At 42.1% G+C, this 17,810-nt stretch overlaps 1 protein-coding gene across 1 annotated transcript in view; it reads left to right on the forward strand.

Annotated features, from left to right (window-relative positions):
• Window positions 1-17,810, forward strand: part of plxnc1 (plexin C1) — a 23,691-nt gene continuing 5,881 nt past the window's right edge. Inside the window, exons 1-22 of the mRNA XM_076076235.1 lie at window positions 1-1,134; window positions 2,061-2,183; window positions 4,866-5,000; window positions 5,152-5,252; window positions 5,330-5,435; window positions 5,523-5,682; window positions 5,826-5,928; window positions 6,893-6,968; window positions 7,354-7,395; window positions 7,528-7,661; window positions 8,139-8,318; window positions 9,428-9,536; window positions 9,737-9,910; window positions 9,981-10,154; window positions 10,379-10,475; window positions 10,605-10,706; window positions 12,436-12,539; window positions 12,659-12,700; window positions 12,786-12,910; window positions 13,144-13,342; window positions 14,398-14,544; window positions 17,424-17,592. Coding sequence (XP_075932350.1) covers window positions 115-1,134; window positions 2,061-2,183; window positions 4,866-5,000; window positions 5,152-5,252; window positions 5,330-5,435; window positions 5,523-5,682; window positions 5,826-5,928; window positions 6,893-6,968; window positions 7,354-7,395; window positions 7,528-7,661; window positions 8,139-8,318; window positions 9,428-9,536; window positions 9,737-9,910; window positions 9,981-10,154; window positions 10,379-10,475; window positions 10,605-10,706; window positions 12,436-12,539; window positions 12,659-12,700; window positions 12,786-12,910; window positions 13,144-13,342; window positions 14,398-14,544; window positions 17,424-17,592 — 3,622 coding nt within the window. The 5' untranslated portion in view covers window positions 1-114. The remainder of the gene's footprint in view (window positions 1,135-2,060; window positions 2,184-4,865; window positions 5,001-5,151; window positions 5,253-5,329; window positions 5,436-5,522; window positions 5,683-5,825; window positions 5,929-6,892; window positions 6,969-7,353; window positions 7,396-7,527; window positions 7,662-8,138; window positions 8,319-9,427; window positions 9,537-9,736; window positions 9,911-9,980; window positions 10,155-10,378; window positions 10,476-10,604; window positions 10,707-12,435; window positions 12,540-12,658; window positions 12,701-12,785; window positions 12,911-13,143; window positions 13,343-14,397; window positions 14,545-17,423; window positions 17,593-17,810) is intronic.

A 17,810-nucleotide genomic window follows, 5' to 3' on the forward strand; every position in this document is an offset into this window, starting at 1 on the left:
TCCCACTTTCAGCACTTCTCTTTTCAGCAGGACCACGCGCGACTCCAGTGACACTGTGGAGGAGAGCAGAGTGCCATGAAGACCGTCAGCGTGTGAGTGTTGTGCTGCGGGAAGATGCTGCTGCTGCTGCCCGGTCTGTTGTTCATTCTCTGGGGAGAACCGGCTCGGTGCCTGGAGGAGAACGGAGGCTTCACTTTTGATGGAGACATCCGCCACTTCGCCGTGGCCGCCAACACGGTTTACGTCGCTACGGAGGAGAGGCTGTACCAGCTGAGCCACGACCTGACTCTGGTCCAGAGTCTGAGTCAGAGAGGGATCTTGACGGGGAGCGATCGGACCAACGACGCGCACTTTTCCCGGGTTGCCGAGACGGACGAGCGGAACGCAACTTTCGACGTCAACATATTGTTGCCGTTTGTTGAGAATCACACGCTGATCAGCTGCGGCGTGATCGAGTGCGGCTACTGCGAAGTGCTGGACCTGAGGAACATTTCTAATGTGCTGTACAGGGAGCACATCCAGGTGGGATCCCTGTGGACAGGCAGCGCGTCCGTCGGCTTCCTGGTGGATGTGAAGCAGACAAGTACCGAGACCTACATTCTGACTGCCAATCAGCAATATGAGCCGAATGAGCCCGCAAAGAAAAGCTGCTCCTTTGTACCAGAAGCAGTGAACCTTCATAATACGAATCACCATCAGACAGGATTTATATTTTCTTTAAATAGCGACTTCACTACCACTTCAATCAAACGATGCCAACGCAATGCTGAGTTTGTGGATGGATTTCAGATCAATTTAATCATTTATCTTTTCTCCAACCTGCCCTCAAGTGACAAGAACAACAAAGTCCGTCTCATTTGGCTCGATGGTAAAAATACCAAAAAGAAGACTCTCGAGTCTCTGCGGGGCGCGACCCTGCGTGTCTCTGATGGTGATGGGGGTGAAGGCAGCAAGCTCCTCACCTCCGCGGTGATCCCGGGCGGGCCGCCGGTGCTGTGGGGCGGCGTGTTCAGTGTGGACGGAGGACAAACCAACACCGAGCTGGTTCTGTTTGACATCAGTCCGGATCTCAGTGGAGACCCCGATGCAGATCCAGACTTCGGCACTGTCTGCCCTCTTAACACAGCACTGACGGTGGGTGGTTTTATTATAGATAAGCGTTTTGTAGTGATCGGGTGTTGTTTCCATTAAAGTTACAAAACTAGAATCACGGGCTCATTTTACGCACTGACAAAGTACGTGAAAACCAATGTCCATATGGGTAACGTCGATCATAAAGACATTATACTAGGTATGCTGCTACTACTAATACTAATGTGTATATTTCATATTATAATCACAGTTTACAAAGTGCTTTAAGAGTGAAATGAATGAGCAACGTTCTAAGAAGCTAGAAAAATAATGCAAGCAAACTTATTTAAAAATAAATCATTTGGGACTTACTTACCTTACTAATTCACATGATTTAAGTTTTTCCCCATAGATGTTTCCATGTAAATGAACACAGAAACAAGGTCAAAGTTATTTCAAAGTGCAATCTTGTCTGCTGGTGTCAGCATATTTGAGGAGGGAACTAGGTTTTGCTCACTGACTTGTCTTATTAAACAAGAAAAACTGTGATCCAAAGGTGAGAAGTTGGTTTATGAGGCTCTTATGGAGTTGATTGCTATAGAGATGGTGACAAAATAATTAAAATGTCACTTACTGTCACTGAACACTCGCATATCACCCACATGGATGTTCATTCCAGAGCAGACGAGGTGAACAAGGTGTAGGCTAAGCACAGACTAACTCACTGAATCCAGGGAGGGTTTTATGCTAATGCGTATGACAGAGCTTTCCTGGTGCGGCTCACATTCAAAGGCACAATGAAATGACAAACAAAAAATATGAATGAACATAATTTATTATCAGTCAAAATCACTTGATGACCCAGCAATGCACTGAGATGAGTTTTGAGTCGTCATAAGCTATTTCAACTGCCCTCAACACTACTTCAGGAATCCATAAATACCTGTTGGGTCCTAATCTGATCATCAGTGTGTGTGTTTGATTCTCAGCCAAAGACTCTGAAGCCGAAGGCCGTGCTCTTCAGGCAGAAGTACATGACCTCTGTTCTGGCAGTGAGACAGAAGGCCTGGGTGGTGTTCTTCATCGGGACAGGAGATGGGCAGCTCATTAAGGTGTGTGGAAATACTTGTTTAGAATTAGTACTTATGCATGCACCAGATGCTCTCCAATGTGTTCTGTTAGTTAACTATCTATACGTTGTCACTGATGTTTATTTAATGATAGGAAAGAGGGCGATGCTCTATAGGACGACAGACGCTCTAAAATGTTAACTGTCAAGTGGAACCATACTGTGACTAAAGTTGACAAATCCATATTTCAGTCTTCTTTGTGGGGCTTGAAAAATAATGTCCAATTTCTTGCATTATTTTTGGTAAATTCTGACCAGCTTCCCGTCACCCCCGTCTTTGTCTCTTCTGTCACTTCTTCATCACATCATCCTCTTGTCTTCTTAAAACAACAAATGAAACTCTGCAGAGAGTCTTTACACGCGCTCATTCACATGATTAAAGAATTAAACAGGAAGCACTCCACAGTAACCCTCTGCTAGACACAATGGGCTCTTTCATGCCGAGTTTACTTTCTCAAGTTTTCATAAAACCCCGAAGTGCATTTCTCCCAGCTCTGCATCTGAGGCCTAACAGAGAAGAATGGCTTTATTATTGACTCGCTAGCAGATGTAACGCAGAGGGGAAGACACCTGACAGCTAGTGGGGTTTTGCTTTTTGCCCAAGATGATAGTGTGATGATATGTGTGAGGTGTAGACCTATAAATAACTAGAACAAACATAGAAAGCTATGCCACCTTTTGGTTGTGAACTATTAACAGGGTGTGGTCAAATATCAGACATACCAAATTCTGTTTGTTCAGCAATATTTATTTCTATTAATTATTCAGACTTTCCTAAATTACACACAAGTATACTATTTCAACGTAAAATTTACAAAAACAAGAGCTTCTTATAATCATCACGCTCAGTATATTGCTGTACAACACCAGCTCATTATAATAAAATCAAATCTAATGCGACACATCATGTAGTGGGAGAGTAGGTTCACTGTCAGGGTAGTATGGACGTGTAACCAAAACTCATGGGCAGAAAGCAGCTTATTAAGCCCAATAACATGACTACTCTCAGCCCCGTCCCTCCTAACATCAAAGATTCATTTCCTGTCACAGTTCACACACTCAGAGGGTAGGAAGAGTTAAAGGCAGTTTTATCTAAAAGGGATAGTTTGGGTGTTTTGAAGTGGGTTTGTTTGAGGCGTTTATCGATGGTCAGTTTATTACCTACAATAGATGACAGAAGGTACGGCCACAGTTTGGAGTAGCAGACAGTAGTACCAGCATGAAAGCAAATCAACATACTCCTGTGGATAGAGGCAGCAGCAACATGTATTTTATCCACCCCAAAGAAAGGCCCACCTAAGAGAAAGAAATATCAGTTTAAGTGACCTATATATATAGAATATTTTTGTCGGTTTATCTTGCCGTGACACAGATGCACACTGTTTCCAACGGGTGAACAGAAGGTAAAAATAATCTGGGAGGTAAAATTAGTTAGCCTGGTGACTTTGGCAACGAGTATTGACAGATACAACGGCTTCAGTTCCACATCGGAAAGTACTGTCATGGCAAGGTAAAGCAGCGAAAATATTGTAAATACAATCTACACTTACACTTAATACGTTTCACTGCTCCCCCGCTCCACAGCAGTACATAGCTTTGCTCTTTACTGGTACTTCTGCCTGCTTCTCCAAACTTGGGGCATTGACCGTCATCTATACTGTAGTAGTACACCGACTATGTGGCTCATACAACCCCACTTCAAAACACCTGAACTATCCCTTTAAATATTAGTCAGTCAGTGATTGCCAACAGGTGTGCAGACAGAACAGGCAAACAGATCCAGGGGGAGTCAGAGAAAGGAGGGCAGGCACCGAGGCAAGATGCAAGTCAAACAAACGGGTAACTGGCATCAAACTCATGCAGGTTAAAAAAAAATAGCTGCACATCTACAGCAGCATGGCAAAGAAGGCTGACTGAAAAGCTGCCCTCCATATGCACTGAGATGATTGAGGAAATTAGGTCCAGCTGTGCAGACAGGTGTGTGGCCAGGTGATTGCCAGAGGAGGGAAACTCCCTAAAGGGGTAAGTGAAGCCTGACGGAACCTGAAAAACTTCAGCTTATACACTGGTGACAGCACAAAGTATAGTTGAATCACATCCTGTGTGCTGGTAAATTGTTAAGTTGGGCAACACAGTGGCCGTGACCTGATGTGAACATAATGTTCTGTATTAAGACTCAAAGACATCAATGGTTTAAGATAGTAGTGGTAGCTTGACATGGAAGAGAAACCGGAACCACAGACTCACCAGGAAATGCAACTAATCCTCTACAGCCATCGCTTGCAGCAGCAGATACTCTTTTTAGCGTGTTAAGTCATTCATGCTAATGCTTTTGGCAGATTGTATCTATAGTTGTGCTATTTGTAGATAATGAAATGAATTTCCTGCTGTGACAAGCCAAAAGGTCTGCTGTGAAAAAGACATATTGAGAGAGAGAGAGCCAAACAATCATTTTTGTTGGCTAATGAAGCCTTAAATGGATCAAAACAATTAGTTACTTTTATATTTTGACCAGAGTAGTACCCTCTCTCCAGCTGTTTGCCTGTTGGCTAACTTAATGCGCAAAAAACATTTTTTCAATCCGTTCATTAAACTGTAACCGTTTGGTATTTACCAGCAGAGTAGCTCAGTCTGAAACTAAACAAAGCTACGTTGTTGTTGTCAGCTCGCTGTGGACAAGAACTACCACCCCACCTGTCCCAGGGTGCTCTACAGGGCCAACGACGACCGCCAAGTGTTTCCCAAAATGCTTCTGGATCAAGTGGATCTTAAACATGTGTACATGCCATTACAAAACCAGGTAGGTGCATTGCACATGTATCATGTGTAGGGCTGTGGTGAACACTGAGAGATTATGAATACTTAAACATGTTCTGATGTGTTCATTACCACAATGTGATATGTACGTGTGCTGTATTTTAAAATGTTGCTGTGTTTGTGCTTTGTTCTAGATGAAGCGTGTACCCGTGTCTGATTGCAGCACATACACAAACGTGCAGGACTGTTGGTCTGCACAGGATCCGTACTGCGTCTGGTGCGGCTCTAAAAACAGGTCGGGGAAACAACATCTCACGTTGACACCTTTAAATAATCATGAACTCGGTTAAAACATTTAGTTTCTCTTCCTAGTTGCACATTTGAAGATGACTGTGAAGACTCAGACTGGATATCCATTCCTGATGATTTTCAACCGAAGATGGTTTCCTACAGAGTATTAAAGGACGGCTCTGGACAGGTACAGATCACATGCAAGCTTTGAACTCTACTCCGTTGTGACTGTCACATGTTTCTCCTTTAAACACTCTTATCCTCCTTTTCTCAGATCACACTAAACATCCAGACACACCTCACTGTGGGCCAGGAGGCTCGGTCTAACTTCACCTGTCAATTCTCCACCAGTGAGCCTTGTAGCACAAAAAGCCCTCCTCCACAGTTCCCACAATGCACCTGCATCCTTTCAAAAAGCACACTTCCTGCTGAAGGTCAGTGAGTAATGGATATAATATCAGAGTCTTTGTTAAATGAAGAAGTTAAGATGTTATATATTGTTACATCACATAAAACATGTGTTCCTGAATATTACGACCAAGACTCTGACATTCACTCTACTATTTTCACCTAACAGGCCTGCCTGTCACGGTTAGGTTTAGACTTGGGACGACACAGTTGAGGGAAGAACTGAAGCTGTTCGACTGCTCTGAGATCAGTGGACCGCCAACTTCTGTCCTGTAAGTCCACAGTCAGTCAGATGCATCACTGATGAAATGATCAGGAAAGAAATGAACCTCGTCTTTTCACAACTGTCTAAATTCTGTTGGATAAAAGCCATTGTTCCTGCAAAGCCTCATACTTTCATTCTCTCCCAGGTGTATTGAGTACCATAGTGGATCAGTACAAATAAACATTTTAGCTGTTAACTCAACCTCAGGCATCCAGCTGACATAAGACACACACGTATACAACTCGAAGCTTCACACACAAATGCCTATTACACCACATATGATAATGACCAAAAAGACTCTATACATGAAAAGGAAGTAATAAAGAAACAGAATAAATATTCAACAAAAGATTTAAGAAAGTAATAGAAAAATAACTAAGGACAAAAAATACCGAAATTAAAAAAGGATAGAAAAAGTAAAACATATTCACTGACTTAAGTGGAGTAACTGAGTCATCTTCAAGTTTCCAACAGAACATTAAGTCCCCACTCCAGTGGGAATGAGAGGTAGGGGCAGCATATCTCCAATCGAATAGCTTGTAGAGTCATGAAGGAGGTGAAGGCTTGCATCCCCTGTTTGGTTTTGGGCAAAATGTATTCCTGTCGGGGAAGTGAGTGTGTTTTGCTCAGGCAAATGCCGTCTGAAAAATTTGAATCAGCCCTTTTCCTATATTTAACATTGTAAATAGCTAATGTTTGAGATGAAAAGCCTAGTAGCAAAGCCTCATTGTGCTACTAACAAGAGATGAAACACAATCAAACGGCATAAACAGACTGCAAGGCAGAAGCACGAGAATAAAAAGACGGAACCAACGGTCAGCTTACTGCTTAGCCTGATACTTTAAATATGTCTGGCAGTGGTCATGTTTTATCATCAGGAAACATGATGCAGTATTACGATCATGTGGTCTTTGTGTCATTATGATTCACCTTTTATCAACAACAGGTGATCACATTTGTTTTCTCTTCAGGTGTCGGCGGTGTATCAAGGCTGGATGTGGCTGGAGCAGAAGCGGCTGTTCCTGGGCAGATGGAGGAGTGGAGGATGTAATTATGCATGTTTTTATGTATTTATCTTTACCTATATTATTATATTATATTTACCTATATTATTATATTTACCTATATGCAGTAGGCTTTTCCAGAGCTCACACATGTTTCCAAGTGCTACATTTGAACACCAATGCCTCAACACCACATTCATTTTGAGCCGTTTGTAAGATTGAAGACTATGACTGTATATAATTATATTTGTTGTTACTAGTTAAGAAGAATTATTTAAACTCTTTCAAAACATATTTAACAAGAATGTTAACTTCATGTTGGCTACATTTAGCAACTACCAGATAAGTTAACAGGAAATGAGTTGAGTGCCTTTACTGTGGATGTCATGTGAACCTGCTTCATTTCTTCCCCTCACTTCCTCCTGCAGGACAACGTTTGCCAATTAATGGAGTCAGGGATGAACTTTTTAGTAAGTCTGAACCTCAATTCTCACACATTCTTCCTCTGATGCTCACCTCCTTCACATTCAGTAGAGATTAAAACATCAGTACAGGGTGACATGCATTAAAACGGATTATCTTTGTGTGTGTTTTACTGTCAGAAACCGGAGATCTCCTCCATCACTCCCAGCGTCGTGTCTTTCTACGGCAGAAACCATGCAGTGTTGTCTGGTTACAACCTCAGTGACGTGACCAGAGTGAGGATCCAGGCGGACATGGACTGCACTCCACACGAGTGAGTCAGTTTATGAGCGGCTAAAATTACGCTTACACTAGAAATTACAATTTAAAGATGGCACTTATTACCTCACAGGTAAATTCCACCCATTAGACAGGTTGACGGTACGTCAGATGCCCAGTTTTTAGATTTAGGAAAGCCTCAAAATGAGTGGCATTTCCCTTTTTAAGTATAAACCTGTGCACCTTGTGCTTGTCAGCGCTGTTGCTCAGACATTTTAGAATCCGAGCATCAACTTGAAACTAAAGCTAAGTGTGCTTCTGTTTTAGGGATTGACGATTTTAAGCTATTTCAGGATTGTGTTTTTATCTTTCTGTTCTAAAACACCTTTTCAGGGAGTTCAGAGAGATGGTTACTTATGTTCTGGCACATTTTGCTGCTCTTCCTTTGGCTGTATAGAAGTATTCTGCATGATATGGTTAATATGGTGTCAAAGTCTTGATCTCAGTGAGGCTAACTGGTTTCCTCTCTCAGGTCTCCTGTATGGAACCACACTGGTGTGACACTAACGTTCCACATCCCCAGTGCCGAGACTAAAGGCACGGTCAACGCATGTGTTCTCCTCCCAGACGGTAGTTGCCATGGCAATGCTAAAGTCATCTACCAGTCATCCCCGTCCTGCACCAACATTGTACCAAAGAGCAGCTGGATCAGGTGTGTGTGTGTGTGTGTGTGTGTGTGTGTGTGTGTGTGTGTGTACATGTTTGTCGTGGTTACTTCTTTCTTTCTTGTCAGGCCACACGGGTTGATCGGAAATGTGGTCTTCATTTTTTTTTTTTTTAAAGAAGAAAGGAACACATTGTGGTCTATTATGACTAATCTGACTACTTTCTTTTATACTTTGGCAATTCCAAATGCTCTGTACAGCACTGTCAGCTAATCTATCAAAAAGGGCAGTGACAACTTTAGTTTGCTATTGTGGGATCTGCCTCCAGTGCTTTGTCACTAACTTCAGTACATTTAGCTGAGACTTATTCTAGGAAACCGTGTTAGTAAGTGAGCAGCAGTTAACAGTTGTGGGTCATCTCATGGGGAAAGAACGCCACTTCCCCAAAAGCAATGTCTTTCACCATTACAGCTCTTCCCTTTTTTAGTTGCAGCAGCTGAAAGTGCCACTTCTGTCTTTTTACACGGTTTCTTATTAAGGTTCAAAAACAATTGATGTGCATATGTCCAGAACATAAACGTACAAAAATCAAATAATCCCAGGACCATAAGCATTATGGCATTATTATTTATTATAACACAGTTTTCAGTATGGTGGTTTGTCATTTATATCACCAGTCAGCATGCACAGCTTTCAAGTTGCTCCCTTCAAATTCTTGAAGGAACTAGTTAGTGTGTTAAACAGCAACATGTTTTGGTTTTGCCCTTCTAGACTTCCCAGTTTTTCCTCTATGTAAGCTACACTTTTGTAATTTAATCTTAAATTATTCTTTTTTACATTTTCAATATGTTTTTTTCCAATCATATAGTCGGGTGTAGTGAACACTGAAGCTTCCAGAAGCCACAATAAGAGACTTAAACGTGTGTTCTCATGCGTAGGTCACCCTTATATAACAGTAGCCACAGATGTCCTTTTACCATCATTTCAGACTATCGTGGTAAGAAAACGCCTTCTCTGGTTTAGAGCGCTGCAGAAATTAGAAAACTAATGACTTGGCACTGGCCTGTCAACTATTATTGGCCTACAAAGAGACGTCATCCCCGGAGCACAATTGAGCGTCGTCTTCTCTGATTGGCTGCTGCTCTGTTTCTGATAGTGGGAAGAGGAAGATCACACTCACGGGATCCCACCTGGACTTTGTGGAAGGGGTCATGCACAACCACGTCCTGCAGGAGGTCAGACCTCCCCGAAACACAAACGATCAGGTAGCCCAATTATAGTGTATTAGACGTCATTCTACGTTATCACATGTAACCTTTTGCATTATGTCACATCATGCTATGACGTGTCCTTTTGTTTAATTGTCATGTCGCATTACTTTGCTTACCGGGTTACCATCACCATGTCATGATATGCCATATACAGATTGTTATATTATACTCTGTGTTCTTTTAATTCTCTGCAGAATCTCACCTATGACACACCTGCAGCTGACAAAAAGGTTTCGAGCAGCACTTTGTTTCTGAAAGTAGCTAATGAAACCTTGGCCTGCTCCATAACGATAAACTACTATCCAGACCCCGAGTTCACTAGCTTCACCTCCACAAGGCTGGGGAACAATGTCCACATCACCTTACAGGTAATGCATATCTTTAACACGCATGCACAAATGGATACATAAAAGTTCAAAATTGTTTCTGTTGTTTCAGAAAAAGCCAGACAAACTGGAGATGACCCCAGAAGAGTTGTCGGTGTGGGGTGTTAAGGAAGGAAACCAATACCCCTGTGTCATGGAACCCAAAGACACCAGTAATGAGACAGACTTTTTCATCTGTGAGATTCAAAGCTCAAAGACGATCAACGCTGAATTTCAGCAGTTATTGGTAAATATTTCAGCCACACAACAGTCTCGACAATTCTATAGAGAAATAAAATGTTGATTTTATTGTGATAATAGTTACAACAGTACAATGTGCTACCAAATACACCCGATGTCTTTGGAAGTGCATCGGTTTCCGTGTAATAGTTACTTAAACAAAGTAGTAAACCTGCATTTGTGCACTGTGAAATTCCTCTCAAATATAGTGTGATTTTTGCTTTTTTACAGATCATGTATGGGGACCAGACGGTAACGCTGAACTTGAAATCTTCATTGCAGCTGTACCTGCTTCTTTTCCTTCTGCTGATACCCTTCATTATGTTTGGTAATATACACAAAGAATGGTTGAATAACCCGTTTTGGTCGACTACCAGCCTCAAAAGCACTGCAGGTCAAGACTCATTTCTAGTTCAATGAGATGAATGACCTTTGTCTGCTTGGTTTTGTCTGTCAGCGGTGTTTCTCGTCTACCGAAGCCAACAGAAGAAGCTCACGGCTAAGATGAACAAGCATATGGAAGACCTGGAGCTCGACATCAGGAATGACATTAGACAAGGTCAGTCTTTTGAAGCCACCCCTGTAGCATCATCCACTTCTCTGCTATACATCTGTGAACTCCGTAAACCAAAAAGGGCTGCTTCAACCAGAATGATGATTGACATGAGCGTTAAGGTGGCAGTTGTACACGTAGCCATATTGGGCGACCATGTAAATACCTAAGGTATTGGGTGGTATCTGAACTAAAACTCAGGTATTGTATCACCACTATTAAAACATTTCTATACACTACTGTAGTCGAGGGCATGCAGATCCCCATCAAAGAGTAGTGAACATAGAGTCGCGATGGTTTTTAGCCCTCTGCATGACGGCGTTAGTCAGCCCACGGCTTCGGTCCAGACTAAAATATCTCAACAGCTACTAGATTAGACCCTCAGATTGTCAATGCATTTTCTACAGACATTCATGGTCCCAAGAGGATGAATCCTACTGACTGGTGATCTTCTGACTTTCCCTCTGGCACACCCATGACTTAGAATATTTTTTATTTTTAGAGAAATGTCTTAACAACTATTAGATGTATTGCCATGAAATATGGTACAGACATTCGTTATTTTTGTATCAGTCTATACATTGTTTTTTTTAGGAAATTATTGCATATTATACCCTTTTTTAAAGTTGTACAAAGCCTTTGTGTTTCCAAAGGGAGCTGTGTGAAATCTGATAAATTGCCTCAAGTGATGTCTTCTGAGTCAGTGTCGTTTGGGACTGAAGACTACAAGTTTGAAAATTAAAAAGATCTGCAGGGATGAAAGCATAGAAGACGGACCTCTGTAACCTGCTCCTCTTTGTTGTTTGAGGCTAGTGGCTCCAGGCTACAATAACTGCTGCTAGCATAACGCACCCAAATCTCTGACTCTGACCAAACTGTCTCCTCTCGAGTTGCATTGTGGGTGACGTAGACGCCGGGTTTTGACAAGGAAAAAGAATGCGTGGATCTCCGTAGGAGTGCAATGCTAAATTTGTGGAGTTCTCTGTTAACTTTTCGTCTAGCACCATCAACAGATCGGAATTTGAATTTGTCCAATACTTTGCTTTATGACCAAATGCCTGCAAAACTAACAACATTCCCATCAGCCTCAGCTCTATTTTGTATACTATGATGATGAACATGGTAAAGATTATACCTGCTGAACATCAGCTTGTTGGCATGTACCACTGTGCCTGACTGCAGCTTCACAGAGCTGGCAGCATGGCAATTACAATTTGTAGTTGCTGTATCTGATTGTGACACGACAAACGGCTCCACCTTATCATACACTGGCCCCGAGTTGTTCCACTCCACGGTACTATCTACAGATAACTCGGCCTCGACACACACAGTTCCTTTTTATGAAGTGAAATGTCCTGAACTGGTTCCTTTTTCTGTTGCTATACTTCTCACAGATACACGGTTGGTGTTAAAGAAACATGTTAACGCGCATACGCTCGCACAGGCCTTATTTGTAGTAATCTGCATTTGGCCTGCAGAGGTGTAAGAACAGTTGGTGATTTGCAGCACCAGTACAGTCTGAGTCAGCCAGTTTCACTTCGTCTTTTTGCTTGTGACCTGCAAACTGATGCTTGCTTCACTATTTAGCTTTTTTACCTGACACTTAAGAGAACTATATGGAATCTGTTTGTTTTTCTGTACAAGGTGTTTTCTCCAGACGTGCCAGGTTCAGCCACACACACACACACACACGCACGTCTATAGTCCATAAAAGCAGCCTCGCTGTCTTCCACAGGTTTCGTGGATCTGCAGACAGAGAAAACTGACCTGATGGAAACCGTTGGAGCGATTCCTTTCCTGGACTACAAGCACTTTGCCTCCAGGATCTTTTTTCCAGAGGTACATAGGAGCTGGAAAACAGTCATACAAACTGATGCTGTGAACTGTGAGCTATCAAATATGATCTACATGTAGTAATATCATTGCCAGATTAACAAAACCACCTTTTTTTGTTCCAGAGTGAATCTCTGATGGCATTGTGCATCAAAGACATTGGTCAGGTAAGGGTTTGACGCCAGCTGTTGTTGATGTCGGTACCACTTTGTAACTGTCGGTGATATGTTGCTGTATCTGACCTGAAATCAGGACGTGGTGAAGGTTCAGCTTGACGAATGTTGCCAGGGCGTGTCCAGGCTGCTCCAGGACCAGCTCTTTCTCACATCTATGGTGCACGCTCTGGAAGAGCAGAAGAGCTTCACTCTCAAAGACAAGTCAGTTTGTGGTGTTTTGCAGTGTGTGATCGTCTCTTGCATGCACTATTGCACAACAGATGTCTGAAGTGTAGTAAAATGCCGCTGTAAGTCTTTCTGCTTGACAAAGTCGACCGTACTCTATTCTCATCTCCTATTGCACGTTATTTTTCTGTTTTCCTTTTCCTCTGTATTGTGTTTGAACTTGCATCCTGTCCCTGCCTTCTCTTGTCTCCTCACTTTATCTACTCCAGGTGTGTGTTGGCTTCATTACTGACCGTAGCGCTCCACAACAACTTGTCGTACCTGACGGAGGTGATGGAGGCTCTGCTTAAGTCTCTGAGTCAGCAGAACAGCAACGCTCAGCCCAAACTGCTGCTACGACGCACTGAGTCCACCGTGGAGAAACTGCTGACCAACTGGATGTCCATCTGCCTTTACGGCTTCCTCAGGGTCAGTTGCTCTTGCGTCTCTTTTAGTTTTTGCTGTTCTATACAACTTCTAGGAAAAGTGCAGCTACTTTAAAAGCAAGAGCTTTTAGAAAGCAATGTCTGTCAGTCTGTGTACTGAACTATAATAACTTTAGAGATCCCATGACTTTCATGTTGCACCACCATCAGGTCAAAATAATCATTTCTCATACATTTTGATTTATACTCTCATACCTGCAAAACTAATAATATTCCCATCGGCCTCAGCTGAAATTTGTGTTTATTCACAATTAGCAAATGTTGAGATGGTAGACATAATACCTTTTAAACATCGCCATGTTAACATTGTGAGCATGCTGACATTAGGATTCAGCTCATTTGCAGTTAGCTGAAGTGCAGCCATAGAGCTGTTAGCACGGCTGTAGTCTCTTTGTTTTGTCTTTACCCTTAGAGTCCCCTCCTCCTTGCATGTCGACAAAACACAATGTGTGAAATAAACAGGAACACGTTCTGTGAAGCTAAAAGAAAGGCGATCAAATGACAGCAGAGAGAACAAGTATCAGAACTGGCTTGTTGTTGCACCAGACTGCAGCATCTCTGTCCAGTGATTGACTTTTGATTATTAGATCTTGTTGGGACATTTTTTTCTGTGAGGTCCCAACAGGCTATTTACCAATTATTTACAGTCACCCCAGAAGCTAGAGTGACTTCAGTCATTTCATAAACCACATCCTATTGTTTACAGACCTAAAGGAAACATTGCCATGTAACATGGAATCAGAGGGTGTGTTTGTAAATGTAAGCTGACGCTCGACACAAAAATAAGAGCGCTGTTGTTCGAAGAAGCAAAGCGTCCTATTTCTATATAAATGAACGAATGGGTAAATTACAATGTTCCTATCCATATGTATAATGCTACCTGTGTATAGTTCAACGCCAAAAACAAAGATGCAACAAATTAAATTTCCCCACGCTGGTTGAAACCACAGAGGGCTCCACACAAAGTTACCGCGTCCTCTGTGCCTTCTTCGTTTGACCGACTGACTCTTTGGAGTTCCTGTTTCTGATTTTGTGCAGGAAAGTGTTGGCCAGCACCTGTTCCTGATGGTGAGCGCTCTCACGCAGCAGACAGCAAAAGGACCTGTGGACTGCGTGACCGAGAAAGCTCTGTACACACTCAGCGAGGACTGGCTGCTGTGGCAGGCTCAAGACTTCACCTCCCTGGTATACAGAAACACACACACACACACACACACACACACACACTCTTTTTACACCTCGGGCATTAGCACTTGAGCTGATTACTTGGATCCAAACAAGAGGTCATTTTGTGGAATTCTCATGGGGTAAATACTAAACTCTTTGGTACATTTGTGTATCGCTCTGTCAGTATGTCACAAGTGTAGTCAGGTGTGCTTTTACATGTAGAAAGCAGTCATGAACACTTCCCTATTCTTAGTTCTGTTTTTTAGTTTGGTAAGTACAAAACTGTACTGACTTAAAGCTCTGTCTATTAACTAAATATATACACAGTACCCCCCAAGCTTCTAACACACACTTGTAATCAGAAAAGAGCACGTTTGCCACACTGACAGTTTTATGAAAGCTTGTCAAGCACACAGCAGCTGGTACCGGACCACTTCCTCCTCCAGATATATTAAGGCCTCTTCAAACATGCAAAGCTTGGCTTTATTTACAGCATGTTTTTTTTTATTTTTTTTTTTTTCATCTTGAAATTTCCCGGACCGTTTGCACAACAGAAGTTCTGAAATAGTTCCAGAAATAGACTGGCAAAAATACAACCATCAGATCACCAAACCCATTGCTTGGCTAACAGGGATTCTGTAGAGATAAATGATCTTTATTCACATTTAGACTCTTCGTGCACGCGGACGTTGGCATTTAGCTCAACGCACCTCTGTACCCAAGTAGCACATCCTCTGTGTGACGGCAGTTTGTCAGTGCACAGCGGCTGGTACTGAACCACTTCCTCCTCCATGCACTCTGCAAGGCAGTACAGATTTAAAAAGCTTGACGTGGCTGTATTTATTGCATCTTTTAAGGTCATCTTGAGCACACTACTTTCCTGGACATTGCGCAACAGAGAACTTCTGAAATAGTTTCAGAAACACAGACAAAAATATTCATCACATTATTAATTCATTAACTATTAATAAACATGTGTTTTGTTGAGAAACTCAATTTAGTCGCCTTTAGACTTCAAAACCTTTTACGACTCGGTAACACAAGTGAAACTGAAAAACAGTACTATCTCATCATCCTGGTAGGAAATGTCTGTTTGTTGTCAAACAATAACACTAAAAGTGAAAGTGTAGTTATGGCAAGAAGGGATGTGTTGAGTAAGGTGACAGGAAATACTGTGTTAAGATGATGAATAGCCTATTAGTATATGAAAGTGCCCAGGTTTTTTTGGCATGCATCCCCAAATTTAAATCAAATGTTACATGTTCAACCGCCGTAGCGTGCATAGCCAGTTTTAAAATGGAACAGACTTTGCATACAGTCTTTTACTGGCATGAATGTGCTGCTTCTGATGAGGAGTAACCCTGATATAGAGATCCCATTTCATGCTGTGACACACCTGTTTCAGGAAGCAGCTACTCACAGTTGGTGTTGACGAAAACACTAATTCAAGGAAGTGGAGCGCCTCAGCATAATGAACCCACACACAGTATGTTAAGCTCACTTTGAACACACTCTACTCCTCAGTGCAGGAGAGATGTTGCTGGCACTTTGTCTTGGTTATGTCATCGTTTGGGTAATATTATCATGGAAATTAAAGCTAGGGTTGTTAATCTTCAGAAACTAGCAAGAGTACACTAGGTTTTCTAAATAATCTAACAAAACCCAGCCAGGTGTTGCCAACTCTTATCCAACGACAGGAGCTAGCAGCACCAGCTCCAAAAGTTGCTGAATCTAGCGAGAAACACTCGCAGCCCGTCCCTTCAGGCCTCCCTCCAAAGCCACTCCCCCAAATATTCAATTATGAACGTAAACGACAAACATGGCTATTGTTACTCACAGCTGTCAAGCTAGCAGCTTGTGGAAGACTCTGGTGACGCACAATGAGTGCACGGGCAGAGTTTGGACAGGCAGGTAGACGGGCAGGTAGCCAAGATAAATGATTGGACGCGCTCTTTCTAGTCCTGCGACAGCCTCAGACACCGGATTATTTTCTCTTGTTTTTGTCAGAGCATTTCATTTATTGATATAAAATATAAATTATTATTGACTAAAGATAATTTCAACAAATGTAACAAAAACGTTTTCAGGGGCTTTAATGTTTTAGTCAATATTTTAAGAATCTACAACAGTTATTCCTGCCAATCAATTTATGTTTCCCCCTCAGGATTAAATGTTTGACAGTAAGCTAGCTACATGTTTATAATTTGACAAATAGTCACTAACTTCTACACATGTCACCTGCAAAGTCTTAATGCCGTTTAGATTTTAGCACATAAAACACATGAACACCCTGCAAACAAACTGCAAATGTCCGTAAACCTGCAACAGCAATTTATCTGAGTTCTCTCCAGTAGGCTCTGCTAATGTAACACTTCACTCTGTTACAATATTCTGCACTCTGTGTGACCTCTGCAACATTTCCTTCTCTCTGCTGCTGCTGCCAGTGAGTCCACACGCAGGTCATGGTCATTTAATCTAACAAACCACCAACTCACTTTATTGCACATTTCCAACCATTAGTGTGTGTGTAGGGAGAGAAAGGAAATAAGATGGAGTGTGATGATACATTAACTCGTACCACACAAATGTGAAAGCCTTTCAGTAACCACACCTTTCCTCAAAGATCCCTGCAGCTGTTATACTTTCCAACAATGAATGAAGGATGACGTCTGAGGATCTCTAGTATTTCTCTCATGCGTTAGAATATGAAACAGCCGTTGTTTCAATGAGGCTTTGAGCATTATTGCTAATTTTACCGGTTTTCTGACGGCACATAAATTCAGAGATAGCTGTTCAAATCTTGGATCGCTATAAAGGTCAGGAAAGAGTTATTGCCGGTAATAAGCAAATACAATGACGTGTCAATCATTGTCCATGTTTCTGTGTATTGTTCACAGAAGCTGAAGGTGCTGTTTGCAGTGGGCAGTGACGGAGAGGTCAGCGAGCCTCTGGAGGTTAACGCTCTCAGCTGTGACTCAGTGGAGCAAGTCAAAGAGAAAATCCTGTCCACCTTCAAGGCCAAGTTTGGGTTCCCCTACAATACCCACCTCCGGGACGTTCGTATCGGTGGGTAACAATATATGGAAGGTGGTGCATCAAATGTATATTATAAGTGTACTGTTTCCCCCTGTTTGAATAACATTTGCTGCAAACTACAGTTTTAGGCAAATTACTGAGCCTCTGATTTAAAAAAAAAAAAAAAACTTAGATCTTTAAAAACAGGTCGCATATATATGTCTTTATTGTCACACAGTCTAACCATACCTGCTCTCTTATTCCCACCA

Source organism: Anarhichas minor, unplaced genomic scaffold (assembly GCF_050575085.1).
Source record: "Anarhichas minor isolate MPS153535 unplaced genomic scaffold, ASM5057508v1 ptg000055l, whole genome shotgun sequence".
Taxonomy (NCBI): Eukaryota; Metazoa; Chordata; class Actinopteri; order Perciformes; family Anarhichadidae; genus Anarhichas; species Anarhichas minor.